At 42.3% G+C, this 13,184-nt stretch overlaps 1 protein-coding gene across 2 annotated transcripts in view; it reads left to right on the forward strand.

Annotated features, from left to right (window-relative positions):
- The window catches only part of LOC109933196 (suppressor of tumorigenicity 14 protein homolog), a 102,506-nt gene that overhangs the window by 44,178 nt on the left and 45,144 nt on the right, over window positions 1–13,184 (forward strand). For both annotated transcript variants that reach the window (XM_020532158.2, XM_048615653.1), the window contains exons 3-8: window positions 930–1,060; window positions 1,333–1,403; window positions 1,808–1,971; window positions 9,498–9,533; window positions 9,681–9,915; window positions 10,923–11,062. In XM_020532158.2, the coding sequence (XP_020387747.2) occupies window positions 930–1,060; window positions 1,333–1,403; window positions 1,808–1,971; window positions 9,498–9,533; window positions 9,681–9,915; window positions 10,923–11,062 (777 nt within the window). The remainder of the gene's footprint in view (window positions 1–929; window positions 1,061–1,332; window positions 1,404–1,807; window positions 1,972–9,497; window positions 9,534–9,680; window positions 9,916–10,922; window positions 11,063–13,184) is intronic.

Genomic DNA, 13,184 nt, shown 5'->3' on the forward strand with positions numbered 1-13,184 from the left:
CTATATCTTTGGAATTCTTTACCACAGACAGCTGTCAAGGCTGGGTTATTAAGTATATTCAACGCTGAGATAGTCAGATTATTACTCTGTAAGGAAACCTAGGGTTATCGGGAAAGGCAGGAGAGTGGAGTTGAGGATTATCAGATCAGCCATGGAGTATAATCAGTGGGTTGAGTGGCCTAATTCTGCTGCTACATCTTGTGGTCTTATGGCACACATTTAATATGATACAAGAAAAAATGCTTTCTTGTCGCGAATGGTTTGGGTCTAGCATATACTGCCTGCATGTGTGCCAGAGGCATGTCTAATTGAGGCATTCAAGGGGACATTGGATGATTATTTGAACAGAAATAATGTGCCAGTGTACACGGAAAAGGTAAGAGAATGCTACAGTCATAATACTCACTTGGAGAGACAGTGAAGAAATGAAGGATAGAAATGGCTGAGGAGGCGGCCAAACACTTCTACGATTCTGAGGTCACACGGTGGCTCAGTGGTTAGCACTGCGCCAGGGACCCGGGTTTGATTCCATCCTTGGCAACTGTCTGTAGAGTTTGCGCATTCTCCCTGCGTCTGCATAGGTTTCCTCTGGGTGCTCCGGTTTCCTCCCAGTCCAAAGATGTGCAGGTTAGGTGGATTAGGCATGGGAAATGCAGGATTACAGGGATAGGGTAGGAGGGTGTAGGCCTGGGTGGAACGTTCTTTGGAGGGTCAGTGTAGACTTGATGGGTCGAATGGCCTGCTTCCACACTAGGGTTTCTGTGAAACCCAAAGGTGATGGCAAGATGAACATCGATCAGTGTGCTTAGAATATATAGTCGAGTGGAGTTAGAGATGGCAGCAATGTAGACTTGAGACTGAAGGAGGAGGAGCTGAGATCTCCAGGGTGTGAATTATTCTTGTTGTTAACTATGGTTTGTATGTCTCAGTTCGCCCAGATAATCGAATCAAGAAAATGTACAGTGGTTATCTTAACATCAGCAACAAGCAGTTCATGGAAGAGCTAGAGGATTCAGATTCTGAAGAATTTAAGAATCTTGCAGCCACAGTGGAGGAAATGGTGAGTTTGTGCTTTTGTATCATAGGACAGGAACAGCATGGGGTTGGATGCAGGGTAAACTTCTTTCTACACTGTCCCCATCAAACATTCATGGGACAGAAATGGCATGAATTGTAGTTGCACACAAAGCCTTTACATGATGGGTTAGGGTGCCCATTCACCCCACAGCAGTAGTCATTGCCTGCTTCTTTAAACTCTTTTTGGTGTAGATTAGATCTTTGCAGTAAAAATACACAAGGTGATTTAATTTGATTTTCTTTTCTATACTTCAGCTTCAGGAAACCTACACGAGAGCAGAAGAAGTAGCTCCATACTATGTTCGTTCCACTGTCACTGCATTCAGGTACGCTCACTTAGACAAACAATTCCAACTGTGGTTGGGTGACTCAGTCACAGGACAGATTCTTAATGCGCAGAGTTGCTGGTTCCAACCCTCTGGGTGCAGTTTGCCAGGCCAATGCCAATTGGCAGACTCACGTTTTTGGTGTGACATTACAGGCTGTTCTGATGAATTCTATGCCTTTTGTACCAGGGGTCACTGGATCCTGGTAAACATCCTGAATCTAGGTTGATTTCTGTCCTTGCTGGGTGCTGAGGTTATTCCCAGAATTAAATCTGGGGCCTTTGCAATGCTTGCAGATTTGTTGCTGCTCCTCATTTGGGCTTCTGTTCTATGGACTTTGTCATTTCTTAAATATTGCATATTTGTAGGATGTTTGCGCTGACTGCTTCTGGTCCTCTCTGCAGTGAAGGCTCCGTGATTGCTTATTACTGGCTTGAATGTCAAGTCCCACCAGAGAATGAGGCTCACTTAGATGCAGAAATTGAAGCTTTATCAAAGCAGAGGAATCACAGGTTTAACATGGACATGGCTTCTAGCTCATTAAGGATTTCCAACATGGTGGTCGAACGTAAGTACTTTTTTTTTAGTGTCTTCAGTGGAATGCAAGTGAATGTGTTTAAATGAAGGCCCTGCAATTGTCCCTGCATTAATAATATTTAATTGTGAATTTGCTTGAATAGAAGTGAGGAAATAAATTGTTAAGGTAAAACTCTCCCTTTTTTTTACTATTCCTGTACCAAAATCTCCTTCCAGTATCTCTCTCATTTACCATCTTTGCCTCTGCTTCACCCCATGTTCTCTCCATCCCTTCTCTCCCCAAATTAGACATCACTTTGCTCTCAGAAAATCATTGCCTTCTGTCATTTTAGTGGTCCATTTCAATTCCTCTTGAACTCTCCTGAGTTCTCTGCTGTCCTGACCTCCCCAAAATTGTGTACAAACTGTCCTCGTGTTCATAAATACCCCTTGAATTTATCTGGTGTTACCTCTCCATTCCTGTGACCCAACCACTTGTACCCCACACCCTGTTCCCTTGCATACCCTCTCTGTTTGCCCACAACATAACTGGCTTCTCCAAGTCACTTTCAAATTCCAGGCAGCCTAACCTATGGCCCTGCTTTCACCACAATGCTTCTCCTAATCTACAAGCATATCTACACAACCATTTCAACACCTGAGCATTTCTCCTCATAAAACCCTCATTTTCATTTCCTCAGTTGTAAGAGATACTGTATTAAATGTGTCCAGTATATGACTGCCTCAACCATTAACCAGCAGCGCAGGCTGCACAACAGCAGTGACGATCAGGCTCCTTTGGAAATCATCCATTATTCTAACATGAAGGGCAAAGGTAATACTCGTTCTTTTTCATTACTGTCAGTGGTCTGCTACCTCTCTATCTGCCCCTGCACCCTCATCTCCTACAAAGATCTCACGGGGGGTTTTCATACTTGCATGGGATGCGAGCATTGCTAGTGATTTGTAGCCCATACCTAATAAGCTTGAATTGAATAGCTTGCTGGGCCATTTCAGAAATCAGTTAAAAATCTGGAGTCAACTGTAGGCCAGATTTCCTTTCCTAAAGGATATTGTCAATCAGATGCTTAATCAGCAATTGATAGTTTAATAGTCACCATCATGGAAGCTAACTTACAATTCCAGGTTAATAGAATTTAAATTTTCACCAGCTGCTGCAGATGATTTGAGAACCCATAACTCCAGAGTATTAGCCTAGGCCTCTGGATTCCAATGATACAGATCTCAGAGTTATTCTCATTTGAGTCTGAGGTGGTCTATTTTGCTGCTTCTGCTGCTTTCCTTTCTTCTTGCTCTGCTCTCCAAGATCATTTAATTCATCCCACTTAATTAGACATTTGAGCACATCAGATCTCTTCCCACTTTGTTAATGATCATTGCAAATAATTCCCTATCTGTTACTATTTCTTTTCTTTCAAAACCACCATCTCTCATCTTCAAATTTCTCTGTCTTTGCAAATTAATGGCTTATTTCCAATCTTGCTTTTCTCTCGAATCCTTAAATGACCCTTAAAAGACCCTTGTCATTCACCTTGTCTATGCTCCTCATGATTTTATAAACCTCAATAAAGTCACCCCAAAACCACCTACAGTCCAGTGGAAAATGTCCCAGTCTATTTTGTGTCTCAAACCCTCCATTCCCAGCAATATCCTAGTTAATTTTTTTGAACACTTTCCAGTTTAATAATAAACTTCCTATAACTGTGCCGTGGCACGGTGACTCCGTGGTTAGCACTGCTGCTTCACAGCGCCAGGGATCCAGGTTCAATTCAGGCTAGATGGATTGGCCATGGGAAATACAAGGTTACAGAGTTTGGGTAGGTCTAGGTGGGATGCTCTTTGGTGCGTCAGTTTGGACTCGATAGTCCGAATGGCCTGCTTCCACACTGTAGGGATTCTGTAGAACTGTACAGTAGGGAGACAGTAGGGCCCCTTAAAGCTCAGCAAGGCCACCTATGTATGGAACCGCAGGAGATAGTAGAGATATTAAATGAGTATTTTGCATTAGTATTTATTGTGGAGAAGGATATGGAAGATAGAGAACATGGGAAAATAAACAGCGACATCTTGAAAATGTCCATATTACAGAGGAGGAGGTACTGAACGTCTTAAAATGCACAAAGGTGGATAAATCTCCAGGTGTACCCTAGAACTCTGGGAAGCGAGGTAAGTGATTGCTGGGCCCCTTGCTGAGATATAGTCATAGCTGGGATACCAGTAGACTGGAGCTTGGCTAACGTTGTGCCACTATTTAAGAAAGGTGGTAAGGAAAAGCCAGGAAACTATTGACCGGTGAGCTTGACATCAGTGATGGGTAAGTTGTTGGAGAGAATCCTAAGGGACAGGATTTACATGTATTTGGAAGAGGAAGGACTGATTAGGGATAGTCAACATGGTTTTGTACATGGGAAATCGTGTCTCACCAACTTGATTGAGTTTTTTGAAGAAGTAATGAAGAGGATCGATGAGGGCAGAGTGGTGGATGGGATCTATATGGACTTCGGTAAGGTGGTCGACAAGGTTCCTTATGGTTGACTGGTTAACAAAGTTAGATGACGTGGAAAACAGGAAGAACTAGCTATTTGGATACAGAACTGGCTCAAAGGTAGAAACAGAATGTGGTGGTGGAGGGTTGCTTTTCCGATTGGAGGCCGGTGTCCACCAGTGTGCCAGAAGGATCGGTGCTGTGTCAACTACTTTTCGTCATTTATATAAATGATTTGGATGTGAATGTAGGAGGTATGGTTAGTAAGTTTGCAGATGACACCAAAATTGGAGGTGCAGTGAGCAGCGAAGAAGGTTACCTTAAGCGTACAATGGGATCTTGATCAGATGGGTCAATGGGCCAAGGCGTGGCAGATGGAGTTTAATTTAGATAAATGTGAGGTGCTGCATTTCAGAAAGGCAGATCAGGGCAGGACTCATACACCATAATGGTAAGAGACCTTGGAGTGCAAGTTCATAGATTTTTGAAAGAGCAGTTGCAGGTAGACAGAATAGTGAAGAAGGCGTTTGGTATGCTTGCCTTTATTGGCCAGTGCATTGAGTACAGGAGTTGGGAGGTCATGTTGCAGCTGTATAGGACATTGGTTTGGCCACTTCTGGAGTGTTGCATGCAATTCTGGTCCCCCTCCTATAGGAAGGATGTTATGAAACTTGAAAGGGTTCAGAAAAGATTTATGAGGATGTTGCTAGGGTTGGAGGGTTTGAGCAAAAGGGAGAGGCTGAATAGACTGGGGCTATTTTCCTTGGAGCGTTGGAAATGAGGGGTGACCTTTTAGAGGTTTATAAATCATGAGGGGCGTGGATAGAGTAAATAGGCATGGTCTTTTCCCCAGGTGGGCAAATCCAAAACTAGAAGGCACAGGTTTCAAGTGAGAGGGGGAAGATGTAAAAGAGACCTAAGGGGCAATGTTTTCATGCAGAGTGTGGTGGAGGCTGGTATGATTACAACATTTTAAAAAACATCTGGATGGGTATATGAATAGGAAGGGTTTAGAGGGATATGGGCCAAATGCTGGCAAATGAGCCTAGATATATATAGGATATCTGGTCGGCAGGACGAGGTGGACCAAAGGGTTTGTTTCCGTGCTGTATATTTCTTTAATTCAATGACTGAAGGAGGCCTCACCAACGCCCTGTACAACCTAAACGTGATGTCCCAACTCCTATATTCAAAGGTCCGAGTAATAAAGACAAACGTGCTAAACACCTTCTTAACCACTCTGTCTACCTGTGACGCAAATTTTGAAGAATTATGTATCTGAACTCCTAGGTGTCTCTGTTTGATAACGTTATCCAGGGCCCTACCATTAATTGTAGAAGTCTTTCCTTGCCTGTATTACCAAAATACAATACATCAAAATTGTCCAAATTAAACATCTGCCACACCTCAGGCCATTGATCCAATTGATCAAGATCTCTTTATAATCTTAGATAACCTTCGCTATCCACTATACCACCAATTTTGGTGTCATCTGTAAACTTACTAACAATGTCTGCTATATTCTCATCCAAATCATTTATATAAGTGACAGACAAAAGTGGATCCAGTACCAGTCCCCGTGGAACACCGCTGGTGACAGGCCTCCAGTCTGATAAATAACCCTTCATGACCACCCTCTATCTGCTACCATAAAGCCAATTTTGTATCCAGTTGGCAAGCTCACCCTGAATCCCATGTGGTCCAACTTTACCAATTAGGATACCACTCTGCCCTTATCATTCTGATTTGATTTAAATTATTTTTTTGTCATGGGCATCTTGTCACAGAATACAGTGAAAAGTGTTGTATTGTGTCACCACTTTCTGGCGCCATCTTAAAATGCAGAGCAATAAACCCAAACACAGAATATAAAGGCAGGAAAATGAAGAAATAAAGAAAGTATCCAATTTTACAGTCCTTGTTAAGTGCTTTGTCATGGGTCGTGGACCTGGTGGCCAGGTACGTGTTCCTTTTGCTGTGTCACTGCCGCTGAAATGAAAGTCGCCACTCTTCGGTACCATCTCGCCTCTGCCGATGTAACCGGCGCCATCTTGGTTACACACCTGAGGAGCTCCTAGAGGGATGTCCTGGAGCTGAGATGACTGATCGTCAATGACTGCAACCAGCATCCTATATGCATTGTCCTCCATACCTGAAATCTTTTCTCTCAGACCAAAAATATGAACGATTTTCCTGCCACAGTCAAAGGATGGTAATATTCATATCCTGGTGAAAGGAGTGGCTGTCACATGTTTGTTTGGAGCTTCCCATCTGAAAATCCTTCCATCCTTCCATCTCTTTGGTTACTGTATTAAAAAGGTCAATCAAGTTTGATTGACACAATTTTCCTCCCCCAAAACCATGTTGACTATCCCTAATTATGATGTGGAGGTGCCAATGTTGGACTGGGGTGGACAGGGTCAGAAGTCACACAACATCAGGTTTTGTCCAACAGGTTTATTGAAATCACAAGCTTTCAGAGCACTGCTCCTTCGTCAGGTGAAGTGAAGAAAAGCACACAGGCACTGAATTTATAGGCAGAAGAGATCAAAAGATCATACAAATGGTGAGTGGAGTGTTGATAGTCTGAATGATAAGTCTCTGCAGGTGATCAAAAGTGTCAGACGGTGTGAGTAAAGTGTCAAAAGATGAATAGCAAGTGAAGGGATGACCTATAATCTGATTAATTGAAGCAGAGTGATAAAAAATATTAGAAATAAGGTGGTGCTGGTGACAAACCCAACCAAACAAACTCCACTGACACCATTTGTATGATCTTTTGATCTCTTTGCCTATAAATTCTGTGCCTGTGTGCTTTTCTTCTCTTCACCTGACGAAGGGGCAGCACTTCGAAACCTGGTGTGGTGTGACTTCTGACCTTATCCCTAATCAATCCTTGCTCCTCCAAATGTCGATCCTATCTTTCAGCATCTACTCCAACACCTTACCCATCACCAATGTCAGACTCACAGGTCTGCAGTTTCCAGGCTTCTCCTTATAGCCTTTCTTAAACAATGGCACAATATTAGCCACCCTCCAGTCCTCCGGTACTTTACCTGTGTTTACGGATGATACAAATGATTTTGCTAAAAGCTCCGCAATTTCCTCCCTAACTTCCCACAAGTCATGGAATACACTTAAGTCCAGGAAATTTGTCTACCTCTGTTTTCTAAGATCTCCAGCACTTCTCCTTCTGTAATGTGAACTGTTTTCAAAGCACCATTGTTTATTTCCCTGTGTTCTCTAGCCTTAACTTCTTTCTCAACAGTAAAAACTAATGCAAAATATTATTTTTTGACATCTTTGTCATCTCCTGAGGTTCAACACAAAGACAACCTCATTGATCATTTAAGGGGTTTTACACTCTCCAGTTGCTCTCTTGCTCCTAATGTATTTGTAGAATCTTTCTGGATTATCTTTAACCTTATCTGACAAAGCTATCTCGTATTGCGTCTTTACCTTGATTTCCTTCTTAAGAATGCCCCTACACTCATTATACTCTTCAAGAGATTCATTTGAACCTAGTTGTCCATATCTAATATGATTCTTTTCCATTTTTGACTTGAACTTTAATATCTTTATTCATTCATTGTTCCCTATTCTTACTTTTCACTTGGTGAAAACTTTGCCTTTCACTCTAACAGGAACATAATGCTTCTGAACGCTCATTAACACACTTTTGAAGGCCTACCACTTGTTGGTCATCCTTTTACCTTTGAAGAATCTAGTACAACCAACTTTTGAAAGTTGTTCCATAATCTTAAAATTTGCCTTAATCCAATTAAGAACTTTAACTTTTATGGAAAACTTTTAAAAACTATTTTTAAAACTAACTATTTTAAAACTAATAATATTATGATCACTAGTCCCAAAGTATCCCCTACTAACACTTCAGTCACTTGCCTTGCCTTGCCTTAGTTGCCAAGAGAAGGTCAACTTTTGCTCCTTTTCCAGTAGGAATATTTACATATTGATAAAAAAAATTTCCTTGAATACATTTAGCAAATTATTCATGATCCAAACCTTTAACACTATGACAGTCCCAGTCAATGTTTGGAAAATCAAAATACCCTACTGTTCAGTGTTTCATTCCTACATATATTTGAGATATTTGCTTCTCAATTTTCGTCTGACTGTTGGGGACCTATAGTAAGTCCCATTGAGGTGATCATTCCTTTCTTATTTGTAATTTCAACCCATATATTTTCACTAAATGATCCCTCAAATACCTTCTCTAATTACAGTAGCAGTGTTTTCCTTAATTAACTCCCTCTCATCTCTTGCCTCTTTCTATTCTTCCTATAACATCTAAAACCCGGAACATTGAGCTGCCAGTCCTGTTCTTCCCTCAGCCAAGTTCCTGTAATAGTTATGACATGCCAGCCCCATGTTCCCATTCATGCCTGAGTTCATCAGCCTTACCTGTAAGACCTCTTGCTGCATTGAAGTACATTCAGTTTAATTCTTCAGAGTTACTTTGTTCTCCAACTTGCTCCTGTCTGTCTTTTCTGATTAATTTACTCTTTTCTGATTCAGAACCATCCCTATCTTTATTTCTTTTTATTTTCACTGGGTCTATCTCCTACGGATCCACTCTTAGATCATTTCCAGCAATTGCTTCCCTTCCTACTGGCCTGTTCTGGGACTTGGTCTGTCAAAATCTCCCATTTAAAATGTGGTCATGATATAATACTTTACCCTATGTGATATTCCAGACGAGAAGGCAGCTGTCAGTAACCCTTCAGAGGAAGAGGTTTGGCAGGATTCCTGCTCTAGGGAAGGAAGTGGGTCAATCAATAATCTAGTGTTCGATTTGAAGCAGCCAGAAGGTTGGCTAGAGGAGAGAAGGTCGGTATTGCAGGGCTGTGCAGGGCAAGGATTGTTATGGAGGAGGTTCAGAAAGCAGAGAGGATGTGTTGCTGTGTGGGTAACATGGCGTTGATGGTTTGGGGAGGAGAAAGAGCAGCATGTGGGGGGAGTGTGTTTGGACAATGTGGGCTGCAAGCAGGAGGTTTGGTGGAGGTGGGACAGCATTATTTCCCAGAGTTGATACTTACACTTTGTGCTTTCAGGTGCTGATCCAAGGAAGGTGAAGCCCCCAAAGGACAGTAAGTTCTGCAAACAGTAGGTCTGAGCAGAAGCTGTAACTTGTGCTATCAATTCTGTTAGATTTTGTTCTAATTTCTGCTGTTCTTTGGCAGTATGGGAGGAATGGGCCAATATCAGTGTTTTATAGATTTCATTTTCTTTGACAGAAAGCTGCTCTTTTGACCTGCATGCAGTACCTGGAAAGATTGACACATTCATCTCACCAGGTTTCCCAAATTCTCCCTACCCTGCCAACTCCTGGTGTCAGTGGGCAATACGAGCAGATCCTGACCATATCCTGGAACTCAGCTTTGTGACCTTTGACCTGGAAAAAACCTGCCAAAATGACTTTGTCACAGTTTATGACTCATTGAGTCCAATTGAAAGACGTGAAATAACAGAGTAAGTATAGAGCTGCAGGCCACTTGGAAACTCCCCCTGTTAAGACACGCCTTTTTGTTAGTTGAGTCATTGCCTACACGCAGTGTTGAATTTTCCTATTTGAGTATCCACTGTTTCCCAAACTAGTTTTAGACTATAACTCATCCTATAGTCTCTCAAAGCAAGCCTACCTTGGACTGGGAAAGGATCTCCTTGGTGCTGGTGGGACATCTTCATTCAGGGATTTTCATGCTTGTGTTTTCAGGGAGTTCTGGGCTTAGTGAAAGTTTCTCTCTTCAAATAGTAATCTGCAACTTGGATCAGGGGCGTCTTAGCATCAATGTAATCCAGGATGAGACACCAGGGTCAGTGTCAGAGGATCAGTACTGAAGGGAGTGGCAAACTGTCAGAGGGTCAGTTCTGAGGGAGCGGCACACTGTCGGAGGGCTGGTATTGAGGGAGCGCTGCACTGTGGAGGATCAGTGTTGAGGGAGCACCATGCTGTCGGAAGTCCAGTGTTGTGGAAGTGCTGCACTGTTGAAGAGTCAATACCTTGGGTGCACTGCACTGTCGAAGGGTCAGTGCTGATTGAACACTGCACTGTTGGAACTCGCTGTGTGCAAATTAGCTGTATGATTATTTCTAGTACACCAGTGACTATTTAAAACATTCGTTAAAACATAAATTTAAAAAATATTTCAGCATCCACACAATGCTTTGAGACATCCTGATGCCACAGTATAAATCCCATTGATTAATCTCTTGTGAATGCCTATGGTATGTGAGCACAGTGAGTCCTCCTTTAGTCATGCTGCATATGAACAAGAGTGTTGGGATGTGAAACTGATGTTCAATCTAATGATGAAGTCGTTTGTTCACAAAACTAGTGTGAAAGGAAACTCCATAATTGATGGCAGTCCTGTTGAGATGTCACTTACAGGCAAAACTGGTACACGAACTGCAAAACAAGTGGGATATATCTGAGATGTACTAATTAAGCCTGTGCCTTTACTGATTCTTGCCAACAGGCGCTGTGGTATGTATCCTCCAACAAATGCACTTAAGTTGATATCCTCTCGCAATGTGATGCTTGTAACTCTGATAACTGACGAAGATGAGAATTACCCAGGATTTAAAGCAGAGTTCAAACAGATTCCGGCAATTAAAGGTAAGAAAAATGTAATTGCAGTACGAATTCAAGTGTGACCTGGAGCTGGGGCAGTGGACTGGGACCTGAACAAAGACTTTGTTCTGAATCTGGAATTGATTTGAGTGAGTGCTTCAATAATGCTTATTCCAATCTAGTTTGTGTTGTTTCTCAGTCCCTGAAGCAAATGTTGAGTGTATTATAATTTGGTTGAAAATGAGGGTTAAATATTTTAGTGTATTTTTCCCAAATATGTTAAACAATATTTGTCACCAGGGGTTAGAGAGTTCTATTAAGTACTTGCTGACCAGTGCTGTCTGAAGTTACGTGATGGTGAATGGTTTTACCTGTGTTTTCAGAAGTATTTTATGTATTTGGTGAAACTGTCAGGATTTTATTCTTAGTTTTTCCTGCCTTCCTGTCAGTGTATGTTGGAGTGAGATTCCTTCCCCTTGAGATTCCCTTTCATCATTGAAGTCTCTACCTGAGACACCAGCACTGTTTCCACATTCCTGTGACCATTTAATTTGTGGGTTTTGATGTGGTACTTTATTGGTTAAAAACAAAATGTTGCATCTCACTTCACTGACAGGTCTGAAGCATTCACAGCAATCTTCAGCCAGAAGTATCAAGTTGATACTCCATTTCCGCCTCCACCAAAGGTCCCCAGCATCACAGATGCCAGTCTTCAGCCAATTCAATTCATTCCACACAGTATCAAGAAACAGTTGGCAGCACTGGATACTGCATAGGCTATGGGACCTGACAGCATTTCCAGCACTAGTATTGAAGATTTTCTGAAGAAGGATCTCGACCCGAAACGTCAGCTTTCCTGCTCCTCCGCTGCTTGGCCTGCTGTGTTCATCCAGCTCTACACCTTGTTATCTCAGATTCTCTAGCATCGTCAGTTCCTACTATCTCTAGTATTGAAGATTTGTGTTTCAGAACACAATGCTCCTCTAGCCAAGCTGTTTGCAGCTACAACACTGGCTTCTATCTGACAGTGTAGAAAATTGCCCAGGTATGTCTTGTACACACAAAGCAGGATGAATCTGACCTGGCCAATTACTACCTCATCAATCTAATTTTGATCATCAATATAACGAGGAGGGTATTGTCAACAGTGTTAAACAAGCAGCACCCGCTCAGCAATAACCACCTCACTTCCACCCAGTTTGGGCTCTGCCAGGGCCACGCATCCCCTGACCTGATTACAGCTTTGGTTCAAACATGGACAAAAGCTCTGAATTCCAAAGTTGAGGTGAGTGACCACCCTTAACATAAAGGCTGCATTTGACCATGTGTTGCATCAAGGAGCCCTAGCAAAAGTGGAGTGAATGGGAATCAAAGGAAAAAAAATACTCCTCTGGTTGAAGTCATTGATGGCACATAGGAAGAGATTTTTTTCTAATTGACCTGTTCACTTCTACACACCTCTGGAGCAGGAGGGATTTGATGGTTGTTGTCAGAAGTCTGTTATCTCAACTCCAGGAAATCACTGCAGGAGTTCCTCAGGGTAGTGTCCTAAGCCCAACCTTCAGCTGCTTCATCAATGACATTCCCTCCATCATAAGGTCAGAAGTGGAGATGTTCACTGATGATTGTACAATGTTCAGCACCAGATTCTGAAGCAGTCATGCCCAAATGTAGCAAGCCCTGCATAAACACAGGTTAGGGCTGACAAGTGTCAAGTAACATTCACGCCGTACAAGTGCTAGGCAATGATCATCTCCAAAAAGAGACCGTTTAACCACTGCCCCTCGACATTCAATTGATTTACCATCACTGAATCTCCCATTATCAAAATCCTGGGATTAACCATTGATCAGAAACTGAACTGGACTCTCAATGTAAATACAATGCTACAACAGCAGATCAGATACTAGGAACACTGCAACAACTAACTTATCTCCTGAGAGATAGTAAGAACTGTCGATGCTGGAATCAGAGATAAGTGCGAAGCTGGAGGAACTCAGCAGGCCAGGCAGCATCCGAGGAGTAGATGTCATTTACATCAAATTTAGCACAGTCTTTGACAAGGTCCCACATGGGAAACTGGAAGAAGGTAAAAGCTCATGGAATCTAGGGTAGCTTGGCAGGATGAATCCAAAATTATCTTAGTGACAGGAGACAGGGTGGTGGT

Source organism: Rhincodon typus, chromosome 32, assembly GCF_021869965.1.
Source record: "Rhincodon typus isolate 14 chromosome 32, sRhiTyp1.1, whole genome shotgun sequence".
Lineage (NCBI taxonomy): Eukaryota > Metazoa > Chordata > Chondrichthyes > Orectolobiformes > Rhincodontidae > Rhincodon > Rhincodon typus.